The following is a 23,570-nucleotide window of genomic DNA, read 5'->3' as shown; positions in this document are numbered from 1 at the left end:
GCAGCTTGAGTGCTCTGGGAGCTGCAGGTGTGCAGTGAACCCCTGTGTGGCCGATGACAATGTGACAGAAGTAGGCAGGGATGCCTCGGGGGCCTGCCCGTGCTGACAGAATTCCCCATTCAATATTACCAGGTGGGGCCAGGGCTTGTGCTGCAAATGAACTGCAGAGCTCTCTATGTACAGAGCACTGCTGTCCCAGTGCTGCAGCTAAACCCTGCTGGGTGTACAGGGGCAAAACAGAGATTTTAACCACTTAAAGCCAACAAGTTCAGTCAGCATCACCTGTGACCCACAGGGAAAACAAACAAAGCTCTTCTGCAAGGAGTATCTGGAAATTTGGGGGGAAAAGCTCCCCTTAGGGAGACAAATAGAAAATAAATAAAGAAAAGCATCACTTTGCTATTTGCAAATTATTTTTTTACCTCAGACTTGGCAAACGAGGGTTTTGCCTCTGCCCGTGTGGAAGCTCTGCGGGAGGACTTTCCAGAGATGAAACTCCTGTCAGTGCTCCTGGAAAAATGAATGATCCTTATTGCACCACCTTCCACTGTGAAGGGGCAGGTTATTGCCTCACCTGCCCCCCACTTTTCACCTGTGCACCAAGCTGGGTGTCCCAGCAGGGAACATTCTGTATGTGTGTGTGTGTGCACATACAAGTACCTCTGTGTGGGTGCGGTACATCCATGGCAAAGCACACAGATATACGAGTGTGTGTGCGTATGTCTGTGTGTCTGATGCCGTGCACACACACGCCCTGAGCACATGTGCAGCGGGAACACCCGCTCGCCCACACATGGCCCACGGAACATCCTCACCCTCCATGGCACCTCACCCCGAGGCCACGCGTGTGTCCCAAAACACACATGCCCGCCACCGCCGCCTCCCTCCATTCCCCGCCCCGCCCGGGCCGCCCCCTCCGCCTCCCGCCCCCGTGCGCCCAAATCCCGCCGGGCCGCCGCTGCTCGTCCTTTCCTTTCCCTTCCTCCGCGCCCTCCTGCACCCACCGACGGCGCCATGGCCGCGCGGCAGCAGCTCGGTAACGCAGGGCGGGCGATGGCGGCGGGAGGGTAGCCCTGAGGGGTGTGGGGGGTGCCCTGCCGCCGCAATGGCCGCCGGCTTGGCTCGGCTCGGCTGGGCTCGGCAGCGCGGCCCCGGAAGGCGCCTCAGCGCTGGTTCCCGCGCAGGGTGCCGAGGGCGGGCGGGCACTGATCGTGTCCCCCGGGCCGGGTGTCCCTTCTTCCCGGTGCACCGATTGCCGCGGGAAGGCGCTGAGGCGATCGGGCCCGCGCCCTGCGGCCGTGGCCTCCCTGAGGGGCGGCTTCTTCCCCTGAGGGGAACCGCGAGGCTCTGGTGCTGCTCCCCGTCCCCTCCCCAGGCATCTGGCCCCGCGTAAACTCCTAAACTACGCAGCTCCTGAACTACGCCGAATTTACTCGCTTAATCCTGCTGTTTTCTCCGTTAAAACTCAACCACTCGTGCTCTTCCCGTCTGCCAGCTTTACTCAGCGTCTCTGACAAGACCAACCTGGTGGAGTTTGCGAAGAGCCTGAACGCGCTCGGCCTGGGTTTGATTGCCTCCGGAGGAACGGCCAAGTCCCTCAGGGATGCTGGCTTGCCGGTCAGGTACACACACACCCCTGTACATCGCCAAAAATGCTCTTCTGGGCCCTGAGGCTGCTTAAATTGTTTTCTCTGTGAACAAAAATGAGTGAAAACTGGTCTGAAAGGAGTCTTCCCTTCAAAAACAACGACAAAAAAAGAAAACCCTCCCCCAAAGCAAACTTCAGAACCTTTTTGTCTACATATCTGTTGGCTGAGGTGGATTACTATGAGGAGGTTTTTGTTGGCATTCCTTGTCTGCCTTGAACCAACTTTATTTCCATGGGACAATCAGTTACCTTGATTTTCATAATCTGCCCTGAGTGCTGCTCCTCACAGCCAGGTGAAGCTGATCTTTGCTTGCTCCTGGGACAGCACTGATGTGTTAAGAACATGTTGAAGCTCACTGGAGTTCACTGGTCACAAATAATTTTCCCAGCGCAATTCATTTAATGCAGACAGAGCCTAAAGGCTCTAAGTTGCACATCCACTGTTGGAAAAAGGTCATGTACAGTCACTGGCTGGTTTAGCCCATGATTCTGGGGAAATTTGTTCTGGTTTCTTCCATGCTGTTATTACAAAAAAACCCAAAACAGCTCTGGCCAAATAAAAATGGGTTTTAGTGCAGTGATGAAAAAAAGTCAATTATTTGGTAGGGCAGGTGGCTGTGACTCTGTTTTTGCTCCCTGTGAGCACAGTGGTTGGCCCCTGGGACACATCAGCACAAATCTACATCACCTCCAGAGCTCACTGCTACCCAGCCCTTGGTTGTGTCTCCAACTTATTTCTTTGGCTGTGCTGTCAGTGAAGCCTGAAGCAAATGATGCTTCCCTCATTATTGTTATTACCACCCTAAATAGTCACAAGGAGTGGTGAAACTAAGCTGGGAGGAAGAGCACCTCCACATGGCCTTCCATTTTCTATGTAAACCATTCTGATTTGGGGTTTGCTTATCTTGGTGATTACAGTGTGTTCAAGCTGTACTGCTTAGTTGGGTGTGACCCATGAACTCCATTTCCATCCATGGGAAAAGCAGTTGTTGCCCCTTTACCATAGGGGGGTTTTGTAGTGAAATCCATACGTTTTCTTTGGTTTGGGTCATTCAGCCTCTAGATAAAGTCAGAATGGCACATGTGCTGTTTTCCTCTTGGGCAGGGATGTCTCAGACCTGACAGGCTTCCCTGAGATGCTGGGTGGGCGTGTGAAAACCCTTCATCCTGCAGTCCATGCTGGTAAGTTTCTGCTAATGCATCTTTCACTCTAAAAGAGGGCAGGAAGGGTGGGAAGAGGAGGTGACAGATGCCTTTTCTAAGGGTTGTGTGGAAGAACCAAGTACCAGGAGCAGAAGGAGAGGTGAAAAGCCACGGGGTGAAGTGCAGGGTGGCTGAATTGGCTCCTTGTTGCAATTGCTGGCATGTCTGCAGTTAGCAGAGCTCTCTCCCTGGGGCTATAAGTAACAGAGCTTCTCTGTGAATGCCTCTGCAGAGTCAGCTGCACAGAGTTTAACTGTGGGTGGGTCTGGTGTGCAGCACAAGGAATACAGCAGTGTAGGCTTTAGGGGTGATTCCTGCATGCTCTGATGTTCTCAGAGGGAGGATCTCTGATATCTGCTCTGCCTGCACATTAATCCATCTGCTCTTCCCTCTCCTGTTGCTGTGCTTGGGGTACCTCAAGTGGAACCTCCAGCCCATGAGGGCTGGAGACAATCTCCTGAACACAGGACTGTGCTGCTCCTCACACTGTGCCAGCCTGTCACCCTCATGTTTCTCTGAGTTCTAGACCCCACCAGCCACCTGCACTGCCCGTCCTCTCTTGCTTCCCTTGTCTCACAGGGCAGGTGCCCTTTTCCTCTCCCCTGAAGTCCCTGATGATGGTTTCAGTGTTTGAAGGGTAGCAACTGAGTGCTTAGAAAGTTGTTGAGGTTGCTGCTCAGTATTTGGAGTACTTTAGGATTTAGCATTCCACCTGTTAGCATGGAATTTAAACAGCCAAAGACTGTAAAGTGGAATAAAGGAGCAGGGCTGAGGGTGCTGTCTGAACTAAAATGAAAAAGTTAAGCTAGAAAGGCTGAGGAAAAAAGCACAGTGTGAAGGGAGATGTTGCATTAAAAACCTGGTGGTTATTATTTAGTTCTTTTTTTAATGAAGATGCACTGTTTTCTTTAACTAGGCATCTTGGCTCGCAATATTCCAGAGGATAATGCTGATATGAAGAAACAGGATTTCAGCCTTGTAAGGTAAATGTGGGGGGATGTGATGCAATCCATCAGTAATCAAAAACCAGCAGCAGAGTCCAGTCAACACCAGGGAAGGGGAGCAGTAGGAATTGTGACCTCTGCACACCAGCAGATCAGCAGTCTCCTTTCTTTGCCCTGGCATGACATGCTTTGTATTTAAAAACATAATTTTCTACAGGATCATCTTCTCCACTTGTAGTAAGAGAAAGCTGAAACAAGAAAGTTATATTGTGATCTCCACAGGGAACTCAGAGGTCTGAATTCCTGCTGGTTCCCTGGGAAATCTGACACGTTACACTCAGTCAGTGTAGGGCCACGTTACACGTGCTGCAGAGTTGATTTCAGTGCTTTTGAAGCTGCCTCATCTTCCCTCAGGTTGGTTCCACGTGTCTGATCAGATGGCAATTCCTGATTTTGAAATGCTTGCTTAGTAAATATACCCTTTGATATTTGCATAATGTTTACTGAGTTTCAACACATAAATAAAGAATAGACACGGAAAATGGGTCAGGAACACTGTGTTTGTTCAGACAGAAAACACACAGATAAGAGACAGAAAACTTCAACTTTGAGAGCCACCTTGGGAGCAAGTGAGCTGCATCCAGAAGCTGAAGTGACAGAGTTTGCTACTTTGCACTAATGTAGCAAAGTTTAGGGTGCTTTTTTCAGTTTTTGTTAGAATGTGTTTACTTAGTTCAGTCACACAGAGCAGCTGGGGGCTGTGTGTAACTAACTGGTGTTAACATCCAGCTACTGCTTGTGAATAACCAGTTGTACATCAGGGAGTAGCTCCTGGTTCAGAAGCAAATGGCTGAGCTGGACATAGCAAATTGCAGGTGTAGCCAGGGTGGGAGGTACAGTACAACTGTGGGCCAGAATGCATCTGGAGTTTTTAAAATTACTGTTAGAAACTGATGGATGGATTTCTGGGCTGAATTGGAAAACCTGAAATTTAAAACCACAGGAATCCTCTTAGATGGCTCAGCAGTGGTGGCTCTTCAGAGCCTGCTGCATATTAAATCAGGCTCTGCTGAATTGCAGGGGGAATAACGTGCCCTTACATCAGTGACTTATGGTGCACTTGCATCCAGACTGGTAATTTGGATTCAGGTTCTCTTGCAAAAAGCAGAAGTAGCTGATCCTCAGCAGGACTGCCTTTGCATAGTTGCATAAAATTTGCATATCCAAGTCAGTGAAGGAAAGCCTGATATTGATTTGCACAAATAAAAGCCTTAGCAGTGTTAAAGCCAACAGGTTCCTGATGGTTTGCAACAGGTCAGGAGCACGAATGGATCGGGGGCAAGGGGGCATCAGAAACACAAGAGACAATAAAAGACATTGTAGGAAATTTAGAGACATGGGGGGGTTTCTGAAATCCATACTGGAAGCTTCTCATCCCTTCTGCTGGAGTTCACAGGGAATGGGAACAAAGGAATGTTGTGAGTTGGACACAAGGGTACTCATCACAGCAGTTCTGTGCCATGCTGAGCACGCCTTGGAGTTCTGTACCTTCATGTGCACAGATCAAGAGAGTAAATTAATTCTCTTGGATTAAAAACCCTGCTTGTGAAGGTCAGAACAAATCCCTCCTCTCACTGCAGTTCCTGTGGCTCTGGTAGGATAGGACAGGCAAGTTATTATTCCATCATGCTTGCTGGAATACAGACCTGCTTCTAGATCAGATGGAAAAACTAATTCCAATAAGGTCCAGTCTTAGCTTGAGAGGGAAAAGTCGATTTTCTCCTCCACTTTCATGTGCTACAGAAGCTTTATGGCATTTGGGCTGCACACTCAGGTTTCATATATTGTTGGTATTTTAAAAGTCCACAAGGTGACACGTAGGTCATTTTCTGCTCTTGGAAAAGTTGTGGAAAATTAGATTGTACTTTGTTTGCAATGGATCTTTCTTGGGTGCTTACAGTCTTTGGAGAATTGGTGGATGCCCACTTTCAGTATTGCTGAGAGCCCATTTTGAAGTCCTTTGGAATGGCTCGGGTTGGGCACCAAAATCACTAAACATTTATATTCAGGCATATGTATTTAAAGAAGCTTTTCCTTCAATCTGGTTGCTGCAAACTGTGGCTCTGACACTGTTTGATACACAGAATTCAGCTGAATGTTTTAATGCACTGTACCATCACTTGCCCTTGGGCTGAGCACCACTCTTGGCCACAGGATTTTATCTGAGAGACAAGACCATGAAATTACTGGTGATATCTTGTGCTTGCCAAGCCCAGTTTGGCACTTTGATTTCTTGCTGAGTAACCCAGTTTTCCTCAATTCTCAGAGTTGTAGTGTGCAACCTGTACCCCTTTGTGAAGACCGTGTCTTCTCCTGGTGTGACTGTCCAGGATGCAGTGGAAAAGATTGATATTGGTAAGTTGAAGGGAAAGTAAAGAAGGGAAAATCTGCTTTCCAGACAGACTCTTTGCTTCTGAACTCTGAGTGGTCTCAGCTGTTCTTTTTTTGTTTGGTGTTCTTTGCACACCTGTAAAGGAAGTCTGCTCAGGAGCTGCAAGGAGCAGGCTGAAGGCATAGCTGGGTAAGCCTCGTTGCTTTTAAGCAATTAAAGTGTCCATAACAGGCTGGCAAGGCATGCACTGCCCTAAAAAAGGAGCCTGAGGGCTGTGCTAGGAAAGGCCAGGTGGTCCATGCTTCCTGCTGAAACACAAAGAACAGACTAAACCTCTTTTACAGCTTGACAATGTAATAGATATTTAAAAAAACGAGCTTTGGAGAGCAGAGCTGAGCCACTGGAAGTGCTCTGAGGATGAGTGAGAACTTCACTGCAGGAAGGCATTAGAAGGGAAGGGGTTTGTCTGAACATGTGGGAGAGTGCTCAGGACCTGAGCTGGGAAGCATGGACCCCTGCTTTGGACATCAGCATGTTTTCTCCTGCTGCTGGTTATTAACCCCAAAGGCTTGCTGTGCCTTCACTGCAGCATCTCTGCTTGGCAGCCTGTGAACAGCACAGGCACAGTTCTGTGCCTTGTGCTGGGATGGGGATTGGATTTTCTTGCAGTACTTTAGTCCAAATGATGCCCAGCAGAGCTCTCTATTAAATGTTTTATGGAGTAATACTTGCTCTGCATGAAGCAATGCCAGCCTCTGCTTTTCCTTTGCAGCAGCCTGGTATCTTGTATGATTTAAAGAGTTGCAATAGCAGTGCAGTCAGACCAAAGGGAGAAGCATGGTGTTTTATCTCCCGCAGAGGACCTGGGCAAGATTCATTATTATTTGCAGAGACATTTGGGAACCTCTGTTGTGTGGCAGCGTGGAAGCAAATCTTTCTGTGTGCAGAGGATGATGGTTAGGCCATGTGTGGGGACAGCCATCTTCTTTTTCTTGCCCCAGTTGCTCATCACAGCCCACATTCTGTTCTGGTGTCTGCCAAGCCCAGTCAGTATTGAGTCAAACCCACCAGCTTTGAGCATTTTGAAGAGCACTCTCTCCCCTCTCTGTGCTGAAGGGAGGGACACATCTGGCACAAAGGAGCCATGGTGCAGTCCCTTCCTGTCCCTGCCTGGCCTCACCTGCTGCCGGTGCTGTGTCCAGGAGGGAAGTGCTCCATGCCGTGCCCCTCTCTTGCAGGGGGAGTGGCCCTGCTGCGGGCAGCTGCCAAGAACCACGCCCGTGTGACAGTGCTGTGTGACCCTGCAGACTATGCTGCAGTGGCTAAAGAGATGGCAGCCTCCAGGGACAGGGACACTGCCATGGAAACACGGCGCCTGCTGGCACTCAAGGTAGGTCACGCTTTCCTGCCGTGAAGAACCAGGCTAAACTTGTGTAGAAAGAGGTTCTGTACCCCTTTAAACACCAAATCCTCTGTGAGGTGATGTTTCTGAGTAGACAAATGTCCCCTGTTGTGTCCCCAGGCCTTCACCCACACTGCTCAGTACGATGCAGCCATCTCTGACTACTTCAGGAAGGAGTACAGCAAGGGGGTGTCGCAGCTGCCCCTGAGGTACGGCATGAATCCTCACCAGAGTCCTGCTCAGCTCTACACCACGAGCCCCAAACTGCCCCTGACAGGTGAGCCCTCAGCTCTGCTGGCCTGGAGGGGGCTCTGGGAGAGCTGGGAATGGAGGTGCTTGGACAGGCCTTGGAAACTGGAACACCATCTTGTACCTTAGTGCGGGGGATGGCCAGCAGTGTCTTCACAGCTGCTTTATTACTGAGGGGCACTAACTTTGCAGTTCAAAGTTGAGCTGTATGGGACAGGAAAGCTGCTTTGTTGAGCCCCACAAGACCAATTGGAGCTCCTTGTTCTCTGCTCCTGTAGGATTGTGTGTCCAAGATGCTGTGAACAGATTTATGTAGTGTACTTTCTATATGACATTAGATCCTGATTTTGCAAAGGAAAACCTTGTTATCCTTTTAAGATGCTTTTCTGCTTGCAATTTTCTTTGTTTAGTATCTTCCCTATTTTTTTGTGTCACTATTTACTCTGCCTAGAAACCAAGAAACCAAGCTGTTTTTCCCTAGGTTTGAACTGGTTTTGTTCTTCTTTTGGTCTTTCTTTCTTTGGTGGATTTGAGCAGGGGGGGTTATTACCTTGGGTTTGTAGAATACTAGTTCCACTTGAAAATTTGGGATGGTTCTGGTGTGTCTCTGTGCCATTTTACAAGGGTGTGCCACTTGCCAGAGCATTGTTGTAGTGAGGGAAAGTCTGGCTACTCTTGTTCTTGAGACTCCTTTCAATGTGTGCAGGATTGTCCTGCTGAATAAGCAGTGAAGCTTTGTGTTGCAGCATTTTCCCCATTTCAGCTCTGGGACCTCTTAGGAAGCTTTTCCATTCCTGCACTGGAGGTTGATTTGCTTGCAAGTCTGCCTCCCAGAATGGCAGCAGAGCAGTGCTATGCTCACTCCTCCTGAATCTGGATTATTGTTGAAATGATCTTTTGTCCTCCAGTCTTCTGAAATGCTCACAGTGCTGCCATGTCAGTACAAGCAGTTCTTTTCTCAGGACCAGAGCAAAACGTTTTGAGAGCTGCCTTTTAAACGGCCTTTACTCTTGGTGTGGATTTCTGGGCACTCCACCAGCTGCTGAGGAGCCAGGGTCATTGAACAAGAACAGTTTGCAGTGATTTGAGTGCTCTCTGGGGAAACCCTTTGTGCTGGCTCTCCAGGCTCTGGGGAGAGGCTTTGCCTGCTCTAACACGTCCATGTGCTGTGTTTGCAGTGGTGAATGGCTCCCCGGGCTTCATCAACCTCTGCGATGCCCTCAACGCCTGGCAGCTGGTGAAGGAGCTCAAGCAGGCGCTGGGCATCCCGGCCGCAGCCTCCTTCAAGCACGTCAGCCCCGCAGGTAGGCTGGGCTCTGCTCCCCGCCCCCGGCGTGTGGGCAGGCCCTGGGGCAGGCTCGGCAGCCCGAGTGCCCTGGCTCGTGTTTCCCACTAGGTGCTGCTGTTGGAGTTCCGCTCAGCGAGGAGGAGGCCCACGTGTGCATGGTGCACGACTTGCACAAGAGCCTGACGCCCCTGGCCTCTGCCTACGCCCGCAGCAGAGGTGAGGGCTCCAAAGAACCGCAGCAAACCTGAGCAGCATCCTCGGCTCTTGCCCTGCTCCTCCCTGGGCACCACACTCCTCCTCCAGAGGGGGTTTCTCCAGAAGGGTCTTCCTGACTGCCTATCAGAAGTTGCTTTCCAAGAGAGCAGCCCTTGTATACGGTTTCAAAGAGATAAAACCACTTTGGATTCTGTTCCTCGATGAATATAGAAGACCATTTAAATTTGTACACACACACACACGCACACACATATATATATATATGTATATATATGAGGCTTTGACTAAAGGACCTGGATAAACAGCACTGCTGGTAGCACACTCAGCATTGGGCTGCTCAGGAATGTTTAACTTGAGTAGAGATGTTTCTGTCTGCTATTTGATGGGGTTTTTAAAAATGCTTTTGTACTGCAGAGCTCACCAAAAAAAGTAAACAAAACCACCTTCCTCTGCTTAGCTGAGATACTTTGCTACATCTCTCATTTTCCATGGCATTCCTAGAAAATCTGCAGAGATTACAAAAAACAAGGCAGACTTGATAAGGAGCACATTGGCTTGGGTTCATTTTTCACAGACCACCTTTGAATGTTGCTTTCACAAAACCATTGCATGATTGCCAGAAAAATAAACCCCTAGAATGGCAGGGACAGAAGAATTGACCTTGCTGAGTAGTGGAGCATTTCTGATAGGAATTGATGTCACCTTAGCTATGCCATTAAATAGAAAATACTTATTTTAAAACAGAAGAAGAAAAAATTTGCCACATTTCTGGATCTGCTTTCTTGCAGGAAAAACCAGGTGGGAGCATAGCCATCTAAAAGCTTTCCTCTTTTTCCAACTGTCTCCCATCTAAAATCTTTCTGTGTGATCCTTGCCTCTCCTTGTCCTCCTGCCACCAAGGGTTCAGCTGGAGGTAGTCATTACAGAGTTAGAGCTTTGACAGAGGCAGTGAAGAAGGAAGAATATCTGAACTATGGGATATATAAAGGTCCATGTGTTTGAGGTAGGATTTTTCATCCTTGTTGTTTTTATGGCCTCTTTTTGGTTATTTTTGCTGTGGGATTAAATTCCTAGCTGTCACAGCAATTGACTGGACTGTAGGAGTGGAGAGTTTTCTTTGTCAGGTGCTGAAATGTGACAGATGAGTGAAATGAGGATTTTTCAGGTGCTGATCGGATGTCCTCCTTTGGTGACTTCATTGCTCTGTCTGATGTCTGTGACGTGGCTACTGCCAAGATCATCTCCAGAGAGGTCAGTGACAGCAGCACATCATTCCAGGCTATCCAGGAGAATCATTTCAGATGCAGCCATGGCTCTGTGACAGCCTTTTTGTTGGAAATTGACCCATTTTACCAGGAGGACTTTTACTGGGCCATTTCTGTCATCATCCTCTGATCTGGAATGCAGAATTTACACCAGTCTTTTGATTAAATTTTTTTTCCCTACCAATTATCACCTGGCTGTGTGCTGGAGCCTGTGAAACAGCAGAGCTGGCAATGCTGCTTTCCAGGAGATGATTGCAAACCTCTGGAAAGGAGCCCTGCTTAGGCTGTCGCAAATATTTGGCTGAGCAGCTGTCAGGGGAGAAAAGATGGGCTGGAATGCTGATGGCCAGCCCCTTGCCCGAGGCAGGAATTTGGAAATAGGTTGCTACCTGCCACTTAAATGTAGGCTCAGCCACTTCCCAGGCTGTGCTTTTTCCTTAGAATCACAGAATCTTCTAGGTTTGGAGCAGCCTGCTCTAGTCCTTGTCCACAACAGGAGGATGGAGTGAGGTGGCCTTTTCCAAACCAAACTATTCTGTGATTTCGTGATGCCAAACAAATGAGAGAACATATTCAGCTGGTTTGTGAGGGTAACTTTTGGTACAGTGCTGCTGAAAATTAAAAAAACTCTCACCCACACTGTAAGGCACAAATGTGGAAGTTGTGTATGGCTTCATGGCACTGATAAATGTAAACTCTCAGTTTCCATGCTCTTAACAGCTCTTTTTCCAGGGTGTTTGCCTCCCCAGGAGTATCACTGTTGAAATAAGGATTGATTGGATTTTAAGCCACGTTTACCATTAGGGCTGAGAAGTGGGGATGTCATGGTCAAGCTGTTTCCCCCTGGAGGAAGATATTAGGAGGAGGATATTAGTTATTAGCTCCATTCTGATTAGAGGGATGTAGGGTGCTTTTTACTAACTTCTGCCAAGAGCTCACAATGCTCTGCTGGTTTTTGTTTCCAGCACTGAGGCCCACACTGTAACAGTGTTTTTACTGTTGTAGGATACACACAGACTGTAACAGTGTTTTTACTGTTGTAGGATACAGACAGACCCCAAGAGAGGTGTGTTCAGTGTAGGAAATGGCTGGTGCAGCTTTAGCTTAGCCCATGTTTCATTTTTCTCCTGTGGAAGCTGAAATCTCTGTGTGTTGCAGGTGTCTGATGGTGTGGTGGCTCCTGGCTATGAGGAAGAAGCTCTCAAAATCCTTTCCAAAAAGAAGAATGGTGCTTACTGTGTGCTCCAGGTTTGTACCCCTGCTCCAGTCAGGGATGAAGCTGAAAACACACACACTTTGGACCTTTACATGCTGTGCTCAAGTCAGTGTCACGTTCCCTTCCTGGTTCCTGCAGTCATTGTTGGGATTCCAAATTCAGTTTTGTTGAACATGACTCATGGATCACAGATTGTTGTCAGGGCCTATTTCTGCTGCCTCTGAGAGACAAATGAGCAGAGAACTTCACTGTAGCATCACAAAAAGAAAATCCAAGGCTTAGCTGAGGTTGCAATTGTAGTGTAGCTGCCAGGGGAGCTGGAGGAGATGGCTCAGGAGCTTCAGGCAAGAAGGAATGGAATTGCAGACAGTCTTGGCAGCTGATTACCTCCTGGAATTCAATTAACTTCTCAAGGATGAGGTCATATTGTGAAGCCTGTATCTTCAGGGCTGAATGCAGAGCAAAGCTAAGGAAAGTTGGTCTGAAGCATTTCAGTGAATTAGGCAAACCACATAAAGCATGTGCACCCTCCTATTTAGAGCTGGTCACCTTAGTCTGGGTTGTTTCCTGTCTGAAACCTCAGCTAGGGCCCCCAAAATTCTGAGTAAGGCCATGCACGGGTGGACCTGAGTGCAGCATCACAGTTCCAGTTAACCTGATCCCTGGGCTAGTATAAATTAATAATTGTGCTTCCAGCTGGGGTGGAGATGTGCCCCAGGAGTGCAGCTCTGGAAAAAATCCCATTCATTGTTCTGGATGCCACAGAGGGCTGGGAGTTGTGGCTTGAGGCATGTAGGAAGCAGCTCCAAATTCACTGTCCTTGGATGCCACAGAGGGCTGGGAGCTGTAGCTTGAGGCAGGTAGGAAGCAGCTCCAGATATTCCTGCCTTCCTCTGGAAGGCTCTGTGTGTGTGTGCATGTTTTCCCCTCTGTGTGAGGACTGGGAGAGTGCAGGTTTTGGTGTAGAAGTGTTCATTGGGCTCTCTGTGGCTTTCAGATGGATCCCCACTACGAGCCCGAGGACCTGGAGGTGCGCACCCTCTACGGGCTGAACCTGATGCAGAAGAGGAACAACGCCGTCATCGACCGCTCGCTGTTCAAGAACATTGTCACCAAGAACAAAAACGTGAGGGGGATGAATGAGCTTAAACACACATGCAGTGAATGAGCTGCTGTGCCTTCATCAGGGAATTTACCACAAGAGCTCCTAAATTGTTGTAGTGAGGTTTAACTGGCTCTTAGTAAACAATGCAGCAGACTTTCTGCACCTCATATACTTGAGTAAATCAAGATAGCTTTCCTTTGTTTTGATTCCTTGGATAAATAAGAGGAGCTGGAGCTTTCCCATTATCTCAGGCTACCACAATATTTGTAAATGCTCTTTGTAAACAAGAAGCTACCATGTGCAATTTTTTTATGGTGAGACAGCCATGTGCTAAGGATCCGTCACAGCTCCTGACTCATTGTTTAGCTCACCCTTTTGTGTGCATGGTGTTGTATAAACTTTGGCCTGGCTGCTATTGCTCAGCAATTAGAGCCCACATCACCAGAAAGTTCTCAGTGATTTCTTTGTCTCTGTTTTTTTAATGAGAATGAGATCAGACATTAATGAGCACACAATTAGTCATGGGCTCAGAAGCGAGTTCAGATATTGAGGTAATAAAAATCGCTTTTCTAAATTAGGAATGGAAAACTTAAAAATAATACAGATTTTTGGGAGCTGCTCTAATTGTTGTGGTCCTGGTTTTTGCCTGTGAGCACAGCTGATGACAGTGAATGCAGAGGAGTTCTCAGGCTGAAGGCCAGTGATATGTGGTGGTGTCTCAGGACAAGGGAAGAGATGGGAATCTTGACTCCATGTTTCAGAAGGCTGATTTTTTTTTATGATATATATTATATTAAAAGAAAATGATATATTAAAACTATATTAAAGAAATAGAAGAAAGAACTTCATCAGAAGGCTTGAAAAGAATAGAAAGAATAGAATGATAAAATCTTGTGACTGCTCACAGCCTTGACACAGGTGGCTGTCATTGGTCATCAAGTAAAAACAATTTCACATGATAGGTAAACAATTCTCTAAATCATATTCCAAAGCAGCAAAACATGGAGAAGCTGAAGCTTTCAGCTTCTCAAGAGAAAAGATCTTAATGCAAAGATTTTTCATAAAATATGTCAGTGACAGTGATGGAACCTACTGAGATTGAGTCTTACCCTGAGAGTTGGAAGACCAATCATTTATGGATTTCAATCCAAACAAAACTAGCTGGTAATTGACCACATCAGGGTGTTCGTAGCTCCTTGTTTTCCCTGTGTGTGGGTGCAGCAGGGCTGTCAGGGGGTGCTGACAGGGGTGCTCTGTTCCAGCTGCCCGAGGCCGCTGTGCGGGACCTGATCGTGGCCAGCATCGCTGTCAAGTACACCCAGTCCAACTCGGTCTGCTACGCCAAGGATGGCCAGGTAGGAGCTGCAGCAGGGCTGCCCCACCCCCTGCCCACAGGAAAACCCTCCTGCACCTGGGCAGCTGCTGGGCAGGGCCAGAGGAGCTGCCCTGTGCAGAGCAGCTGCTTCAAAACCTTGCTGCTGTTTTTTCATGGTCGTGGCAGGGCTGGCTCTTTCGTTGGTGGCGTTGGAAAAGCTCTTACATGCTTCTGCACTGTGGCCTTGAGTCATTTCTGTCTAACTACTCTGTTCTTTCACATCATTTTTCTCAGAGAGTGTTGTAGTCTATGTAGAGCCCTTAGGAAATGACAGTAGGTTTCTCAGCTGGATTCTGACTGCCCAAATGCTTCTTGGTTTTCACTTTTTCCTTAGGAAGATGGGGTATGCTTTCTTCTTCTCATCCCTCTGGGATAACAAAAATCTTCTGTTTTCCCTGGTTGTATTTTTTTAAAAAGCTGATGATGGATGTTGGAATTCATAGGGGCATTATCAAATGTGTAATTGAGATTATGAATCATATGGTCACACAGTGGTTTTGGGCTAGAAAGGACCTTAAAGCTCATCCCATTCCACTCCTTGCCACAGGCAGGGACACCTTCCACTATCCCAGGGTGCTCCAAGCCCTGTCCAGCCTAACCTGGAATAATTCCAGGGATGAGGCAGCCACAGCTTCTCTGGGCAGCCTGTGCCAGGGCCTCACCACCCTCAGAGGGAAGGATTTCTTTCTAATATCTAACCTAAACTTCCCTTCTTTCAGTTTGAATCTTGAATTTAAAAAAAAAGTCGGTTCTTTCCTAGTCATCACCAGGTGCTCAGCCTAAATAATTTATCTAAAAATTGGTGTAAAGGTATTGAAAGTTGTATTGTTACCCAGCAGATCATTCTTGTAATGGTGCTGTTTAGCTGGCTCTTTGCTCTCCATGGAAGGTTTTCAGTAGGCCTGGATTAGTACAGAAGAAAAATATACAGAATGCTTTTGAGCTTTGGTACATTATATATCAGCAAAATGGATCAAAGAGTGAAGCCCACAGGTAGAGACTGAGCTGCAGTGCTCTCCTGCACTGGCACTGATGTGTGTTTGTCAGGCTGTTGGTACAGCCTGAAAAGGCTGCAGTGCTGGTCCTGTGCTCTGTGGTTCCTCACAAGATGTCTCTGGGGATCCAGCATTTGTCTTTTATTCTGCTTTATGTTGGGTTTCTTTTTTCTTCACTTTCAAATGATTGTCTGCACTCAGCAGTGTTAGATCCCATAGCCCCAGAACAAAGGTGTCCCTGTCTTTGCTCCGTTCCCCTCATCACAGCAACAATTTCCAACTTCCCTGGAGCTTTTGCAAGTCTGGTGCTGCAGCTCTTTGCAGAGGGTGTGTGGTAATGGATGTGCCATATGGAGGGGAGCAGGGACAGGGAATCCCTGGGCAGGCAGGGATTCAGCTGGCTGGGCTGCACAGGGGGCTTGCAGATTTTCATGTGGAAAATCCCCACATTTCACCTTCCACATTGCTGCTCTTCATCTGCTCCTCCAGGATCTGATCTGGTTTGGGCTACACCTGGGAAGTCCAGCTTGCTTTCAGTCTCATTGTTTTTGGTTTTCCAGGATCTAGCAATCATGCAATGGTTTGTTTTTTTTTTGGTATTTCAGCCTCACAGCATCCCTAAGAAATGGGGATACCTTGGAAAGCTCTGGTGTGTGAGACATCAGCCCCTCCAGCAAGGTGGCTGTGTTAGTACATTCCAGCAGTGTGGGGTGGGAAGCGTTCCTGGAGCTGAGTGTCACTTCATTTGCAGGAAGCCAGCTGCCACTAATTGCAATAAACACTTGCACTTGTTCTGGCTGCCTTTCAGCTTGTAGCATGTTGATTTACACTTAATGACACCATCATGTTTTAAATTAGCAATTTAAAATTATTCTTCCTTTATTCTCTGTACACTAGCATAAAACAAACCTGTTAATTTACCTTATGCTTTCCCAGTGACTTCCCTGTTTTGTCTTCCCAATGGTCAAGTCCTTTATTAGATTTTTATATTTCCAGGTGTCTTTAGGGTTTTTGTTTTCATTCATTAGCCTGGGTAAATCTGAGTAAACCCAGAGCAGTCTGGATCATTTTGCAAGAATCCTTTGGGCATTATCCATCTCATCCACTCTGTGCTATTGCACAGCATTCCAGCTATGGAGTGTGTTTGACTCTCCTGTGAACCAAAGTGTTTCTAGTCAAGTAATTCTTAATTTTCACCCAATCTTTTTTCTATTAAGTGATAGATTTATTTTTTTTTCTACTCACCCTGTGCTGCTGTCTCCTTTCACTGCTCACACTTCATGGGCTCTGCTTAAGCACTTTTGGATCCCCAGGAGATTAGGCTCTGAAAGAAACATAATTAATTTTTGTGTAGGAAAGGGGGGGAATGGCTCCTTAGTGGAGGATTTTGAGGTTTTGGCTGTGTTTTTGTGGGGGAAGGGCACCATGTGGGGCAGGGAGCGATGAGGTGTAGGAAGAAGGATTTTATAAAGTGAAAAGGGCAGGGAATTGGTACAGGCCAGTGTGAGGGGAGATGCAGGTACAAGTCTCAAGGTTGTGTTATCAAGCAGAAAAGCTAAAACCTCCTGATTTCCCTTCTCTAGACCAGAAATTCCAGGCTGGATTGAGAAAATCTTCCCCAGAAATGTTCCATCAAAACCTGTGCTTTTAAAAAAGGCAAAACAATGGCTTGAACCAGTGTTACAGATAAAGCTCTGCAGATGTGGGGATGCTTGTGAGGAATTCACAGGCTGCATCACTTTGATCAGCTGAAGTACAAAGTTCCTGCCATTTTGGAGTTGTTGAATACAAGCCAAAATGTAGTTACTGATCTCTTGATAAAATTTAGGTCACAGAAAAAGTGAAATACTTTGAGTGGCTCACAGAGGAAAGGAAAAGGCTTTTTTAGAAAGGTTCTGGGATTCTGACAGGTAGCAGGAGTTATTGCTGCACATCCACCTCATTCCATCACAGGAGTGCCAGGCACAGCTCACAAAGACCTGATGGAGACTGAGACACCATTCTGGCTGGGAAAGGACACAGGACATCCCAAGCATTAGAACCTGGGGATGTTCCATGGGATTTTGGCCCCAGCTCCTCTGGGTCCAGGCTCCCTTGGAAGTGGAAGTGGGTGGGTTGAGAGCAGAGGCTGGACATCAGCAGTGTTTGTCAGGGGCAAGGTGCCACTAAACTGTAAGAAACTTTGTGTCTGTCCAGTGTTTGTGGTACCAGCAATATCCCTGTGGGTTTATTACACACTGGTGACTTCAGTTATGGCTGAGCAGACTATATCTGATAGCAGCCCAAGCCTTTCATTTGCTCCTTGGGGGAACAGGATCCAGCAGAATGTTTTACGGTTCTGGTAAGAGGTGAAGTCACCATGTCTTGATGAATGGGAAGACAAATGAGTCATTCCTTTGAGGGCAGCCTGCAGCTTATGGCTTTACCATCTGTCCCTGGCTGAGCTGGGAACTCTGAGGCACTGGCCAACACCTCAAGCCTCAGCATCATGTCTCTGGGGAGCAGCTCAGCTGTGGCTGAGCAGGAAATGATGGGAGATACTTGTTTCCTGTCACATCTCCAGACTGGAATGGCAGCAGTTCTCCATAGGACCCACAGGATGGACAGAAGTTTCTAACCCAAGTCTGACATCCCTGATGGCTGGGCCTGGCTGCAGGAGCTGAGCCAGTGCTGTATTTTCATAGCAGCTTCCTTGAGATAAAACCACTGTGTGGATTTTGCTTATCTGTTAGAGATCAAGCACAAGTGTTGTTAAATAGGGTTAGCAGCAGAAAGCCTGGATTCTGGCACATGGCAGCACAGGAGATGTGTGGTAGAGAATCCATGGATGTAACAGTGCCACTGACCAGCATTCCTGAGTGAGCAGTGGGTTTACTTCTTTAGCAGCCTTGCCAGACAAACTGCACCTCTCAGCTGATGTGGTTAAGCTTGTGTCTAAGCAGAAAGATGATGGTGTTTGTGTGACCTGGTCTCAGGCATTAACACTGACCAGAAGAGGCTGGAAAAGAAACCATGGTTGTGTCCCTCTCCTGAGGTTAAAGCTTTGACTCTGATGCTGGGGCAGTGTTATTTAGAAGGGTGAAAGCACATCAGTGTTTGAGGGTGACTGTCAGCTCCAAAGAGCTGTACAAGTCAGCAGTGCCGACAGCTGGCCCTGTAACCAGTTTACAGGATCAGGAACGCAGGCATTCCCCCGCTCCCCACCTACCCTTTCCCTGCCTGGGTGAGGAGCAGCTGAACTGGGGGAGCTCTGACGCCGGCGTTGTGCTCCAGGTGATCGGGATCGGCGCGGGGCAGCAGTCCCGCATCCACTGCACGCGCCTGGCGGGGGACAAGGCCAACAACTGGTGGCTGCGGCACCACCCGCGCGTGCTGGCCATGAGGTTCAAGGCCGGCGTCAAGAGGGCCGAGATCTCCAACGCCATCGACCAGTACGTCACCGACACCATCGGAGAGGTGAGGGCACCACAGCTCCTGCCACGCCGGCCCCTTGTGCCCGTTGTGGGTTGGAATGGGTGACTCCAGGGCTGGGGTATCCTGGGCACAGGATGGTGATCCATCCCCCAGGGTCATTCACTGCACCTACAGCACAGAGTAGTGATCCATCCCCCAAGGTCATTTACTGCATCCCGGGCACAGGATGGTGATCCATCCCCCAAGGTGATTTACTGCATCCCAGGCACAGGATGGTGATCAATCCCCCAAGGTCATTCACTGCACCTACAGCACAGGGTGGTGATCCATCCCTCAAGGTCATTCACTGCATCCTGGGCACAGGGTGGTGATCAATCTCCCAGGGTCATTCACTGCACCTACAGCACAGAGTAGTGATCCATCCCCCAAAGTCATTTACTGCACCTACAGCACAGGGTGGTGATCAATCCCCCAAGGTCATTTACTGCATCCCAGGCACAGGGTGGTGATCCATCCCCCAAGGTCATTCACTGCATCCCAGGCACAGGGTGGTGATCCATCCCCCAAGGTCATTCACTGCATCCCAGGCACAGGGTGGTGATCCATCCCCCAAGGTCATTCACTGCATCCCAGGCACAGGGTGGTGATCCATCCCCCAAGGTCATTCACTGCATCCCAGGCACAGGGTGGTGATCCATCCCCCAAGGTCATTCACTGCATCCCAGGCACAGGGTGGTGATCCATCCCCCAAGGTCATTCACTGCATCCCAGGCACAGGGTGGTGATCCATCCCCCAAGGTCATTCACTGCATCCCAGGCACAGGGTGGTGATCCATCCCCCAAGGTCATTCACTGCATCCCAGGCACAGGACAGTGCTCCATCCCCCAAGGTCATTTACTGGCCCCATGGCAAAGTGTCCTCATTTGCCTCTCCCATATTGCACCCACAGCCCTGGTGCCCCACTGAGCACCTTGGCTTCACCTCCTGGCTCTTCCCAGCAGTGAGGATGGGCTAAAGCTCCAGCTGATGTTCCAGTTCTCCCTGCCCTGTCACTGGCTCCTCCTCACACAGAGCTGTTGGTTTGTGTGGCACTTTGGATTCTCAGAATCCAGATTCTGACCTTCCTGTTACGGGCCATAGTGAGACAACAACATAGTATGTCCTTTTTAAGTAAGCCAAGAGTTGGATTAGGGACCTTGTGAATCACCTAGTGAGCAGTTGCTTGTTTAAAGGGGTAAGAACTGGATCAGTTGCTGTTTTAGAAGGTTAATCATGAACTGAGCTGCTGTTAAGTTATCTACCAGATGCCTGCTGGCATTTATGGAGCAGCACACTGCAGGCAGAGGAAATTCAGGAGGGAAAAGAGGAATCCCTCAGGTCCTGTGGTGAGAGAGGGAAGGAGTTAAAAGGGTGCAGAAATAACTGATGGTGGTGATGTGTTTAAACCCTGTGGTATGAAGTTCCCAGCAGCAGCAGAATCATGGAGCACAAATCCTGGGATTAGAGGGAGGCCATCACTCATCCCCCTGGCAGGGAACAGGGGGAGCTGTGTGCTCTGGGGCTGAGCTGGTTTCTCGTGCCTGCAGGATGAGGACCTGGTGAAGTGGCAGGCCCTGTTTGAAGAGGTGCCCAAGCAGCTGACAGAAGCAGAGAAGAAGCAGTGGATTGCCAAGCTCTCTGCTGTGTCCCTCAGCTCTGATGCCTTCTTCCCTTTTAGGGATAACGTCGACAGAGCCAAGCGGGTAAGGCTGGGGTGGGCTCCAGGGGGCTGGGGGTGGCTCCAGGGGAATGGGGTTGGCACCAGGAGGCTGGGGGTGGCTCCAGGGGAATGGGGTTGGCTCCAGGAGGCTGAGGGTGGCTCCAGAGGAATGGTTGTGCAGCCCGAGCTTGTCCTTTTCATTGTGTGTGCACTGCTGAGCAAAATGCCTGCACTAGGAGAGCAGATCCTGGGAAGGATGTTCTTGGTGGTTACAGCTCTCACATGGACAGTAATTATCCAGTCACTGCTCATTTTGTTGATTTGGGATGAATAGAGGATTAAAGTTTATTAAACCATTTAGGAATATCAAGCCAAGGCCTGTTGCTTCCAGAGGAACCATTTTATGTTCTCTGAGCAGCAGAGAACTTCCTGCTCCCTTAAGGAGCATCTTTGGGACTGGAAGCCTTTGTTTAGTAGGATGTGGATAAAAAACTGGGACTGCCAGCTCATTCTGAGGGGGATTTTGTGTTTCCATCCCCTGTGTGTGCAGAGTGGAGTGCAGTTCATCGCTGCCCCCTCAGGCTCGGCTGCCGACGACGTCGTGATTGAGGCCTGCAACGAGCTGGGGATCACCCTCATCCACACCAACCTCCGTCTGTTCCACCACTGAGCCCTCTGGGCACGGCCTCACCAGCAGCCACGTGGCACTGCTGTACTGGGAGGCTCCTGCAGCCTGGGAAGGGGCCTTTCCCCTTGGTCAGGGAGAAGGAAGAGGTACAGCTTGGCTTCCAGTGTAGAAAATCAGTGTCTTTTGCAAATAAACGTACAGTTGTTAGCTACCTGCTGGCTGTGTGGTCTCTGTCTCCCAAATTCTGTGTCCTCAGAAAAAAGGGTTAGTTTTGAGGTAGGTTTTATGGTCCACAAATTCAGTAGAGGGCCTGTGGAATGGTGTGAAAGCCTGGCTTCTGCTCAGCTTCTCATGGAAGTGATAAAGATCAGCATTGTCCTGAACTAAGTGGAGTTGGTGGGGTTTTTTGGGTCGGCAGGTACTTCTAAACCATTGTCCTCTTCCCTGGGAGGAGAGGGGAGCAGCTCCTTTGCATGAGGCACTGTGGGGTTTGGTGCTCTGAACCCTGCCCTAGACTCTGCTTTGGCAGTGCTACTTTGCTTTCTCCAAGGTAGAAGAGCCACTGACAGGCCTGTCCCCTTACTGGGAGCAGAGCAGAGTTCACAGGCTGGAAGGGGAAAGTGTCTGGAGCCACTTCTCTTCTCTGCTGTCTGCAGTTTGCATTAAGCACATTTGAACATAAGTCTGGGAAAAAGCAGAGTGAGAATGTGGAGCACAGTGAGAGAAGTGCAGGAGGAGCCCAGACACAGTTTTGCTGGCAGTCACTGTGCCTGTTCCAAAGGGATTTTCTCTTTTTGGTTCCATTTTATAAAATCTGTTCAGTTTTGCCCAGGAGCAGCCCAGAGTTTTTCAAGGAACACTTTGGGCTCAGCTCTCAGCTGGTGCAGAGCAGGGAGTGGGCATGTGTGCCCTTGGCTCAAGCAGGGCTGCCCAGGTGGGAGATGGACCTGGGAGAGAGGAAATCTGGGGATGCTGCTGACTTGCTGTGACTGTGGCCATCCATGGCTTTTGTTTTACCTGAGTGTCTGATCCAGACTGGTTCAAATGGAGCACAGCAGAGACACTTCCCAGCTGAGTTATTTAAGGTACCACAATCCACACACTGGTTTTCCTTTAACACTGTTACTCCATCTGCCCTTGCTCCAGCCTGAAAGGGAGCAGAGTCCTCTCTTTTCTGATCTCTACAGTGGATCATTTTGTCATTTCTGATCTCTACAATGGATCATTTCCAAGTGACTGGATGAGACAGGACAGCATAGAGAGCATTCTACTTTTTTGACTGCAATCCAAAATAAAAATTGTCCATTTCTTCCTGGCTGGCCCCTTTGCTGTGCTAACCCCAACCCTGGCCTCTGACTGTTTTCTGTGCTGTTGCTTCCACTAAAGTGTCATTGCTTGGAATTTAAAAGTTGGGGTTGGGGACTTTTCCACAGAAGGGAGTCCACAATGTTCCTTACATGTCTTCTGTGTCCTGCTGTTGTGGCTGTGAGGTTCTCCAGGGAATCCCTCTGTGCATTCTTCACCTGCATCTTCTGCAGCATTGGCTAAAACAGAGGCTGGCAGTAAAACCCTGGCAGCTCCTCTGTGGATTCCCCTGATCCTTGCTTGCTGTCCTTGGGGCATTGTTTGTTTTACTGAGGGCAGTTAATGGGTACTGATCTTCAGGTGAGATCTGCAGGAGACAGGGAATGTCTGCCTCAGCTGATAGCTCTGTAGGACCTGCCTGCTGCTTTACTTGTGCTGCATGGCTGGTACACAACATCTCAGCACCTGCTTTCCCTCCTGTTGTGCCTGTGGTAAGGTTAAAGGACAGGCAGGAGTTGTCAGAGGGGGGAAATTGGATTGTTTAATGTCCCAAACGAGAGCTCTTGACATGCTTGCCTCACTTGAGTGGATAAAGGTTGATAAAAATCTGGTTCCAGGTGTGAGGTGACTTCACAGGAATGTCTCTGGGGATGCCTTGTCCCCTGTAGTGACAATTCCAACCAGCCTGGCACCTTCCCCCAAAGGAAGCTTCCCCTGAAGCTGTGGGAGTGGTTGTAGGAAAGGGCTGTGGTGGTGTCAAGGTGTCCCTCCTGAGGTGTGCTGATCTGCTTCTGCCTTGGATGTTTGCAGGGATTACCAGCACACTGTGAGCTCTGCTTGGTGTCATTGCCCAGAGGGAAGGGAATGTAGGGAATGTCCCTTCAGCTGCTGTGTCCTAAGGAGCAGCTGCTGCCAGGCTGGGATCTGTCACCTGTGGCACTTTGGAGACAACAGCTCTCAAATGTGGATGTGAGCAGAGAGCAGGGAGGAACCATTCTGGGCCTTGGCAAGCAGTAACAGAGGGGTTTTATTTTCTTCTTCAGCCACCAAGGCACTTTTCCCTGGAGTACAGAGCCCTGGCTCTGGTTGTTCCTGGGCTCTACCCAAAGCTGAGCACACAAGCCCTGTGGAGATGTGCCTCCTGCTCTGGAAATGAACTGCCAAGGGCTTAAATTCTGCAGGGCTTGGCATAGCTGTGAGCACTGTGTGCTTTAAGGCACAGACA

General features: G+C 48.8%; 1 protein-coding gene across 1 annotated transcript; it reads left to right on the top strand.

The window, feature by feature from the left end:
* The first annotated feature begins 942 nt into the window (after positions 1–942).
* On the top strand, positions 943–21,251 carry ATIC (5-aminoimidazole-4-carboxamide ribonucleotide formyltransferase/IMP cyclohydrolase). The gene is made up of 16 exons (XM_058809402.1): positions 943–1,036; positions 1,496–1,622; positions 2,754–2,830; positions 3,768–3,834; positions 6,122–6,210; positions 7,426–7,577; positions 7,710–7,866; positions 9,017–9,142; positions 9,235–9,342; positions 10,508–10,593; positions 11,766–11,855; positions 12,821–12,949; positions 14,191–14,283; positions 18,572–18,754; positions 20,300–20,455; positions 20,963–21,251. Exons 1-16 carry the CDS (start codon positions 1,015–1,017, stop codon positions 21,080–21,082), a joined length of 1,782 nt encoding a protein of 593 aa, XP_058665385.1. The 5' UTR covers positions 943–1,014; the 3' UTR covers positions 21,083–21,251.
* The last annotated feature ends 2,319 nt before the right edge of the window (positions 21,252–23,570 follow it).

This window comes from Ammospiza caudacuta, chromosome 8, assembly GCF_027887145.1.
Source record: "Ammospiza caudacuta isolate bAmmCau1 chromosome 8, bAmmCau1.pri, whole genome shotgun sequence".
NCBI classification, from domain to species: Eukaryota; Metazoa; Chordata; class Aves; order Passeriformes; family Passerellidae; genus Ammospiza; species Ammospiza caudacuta.
This window is presented reverse-complemented; position numbering and strand designations above follow the sequence as displayed.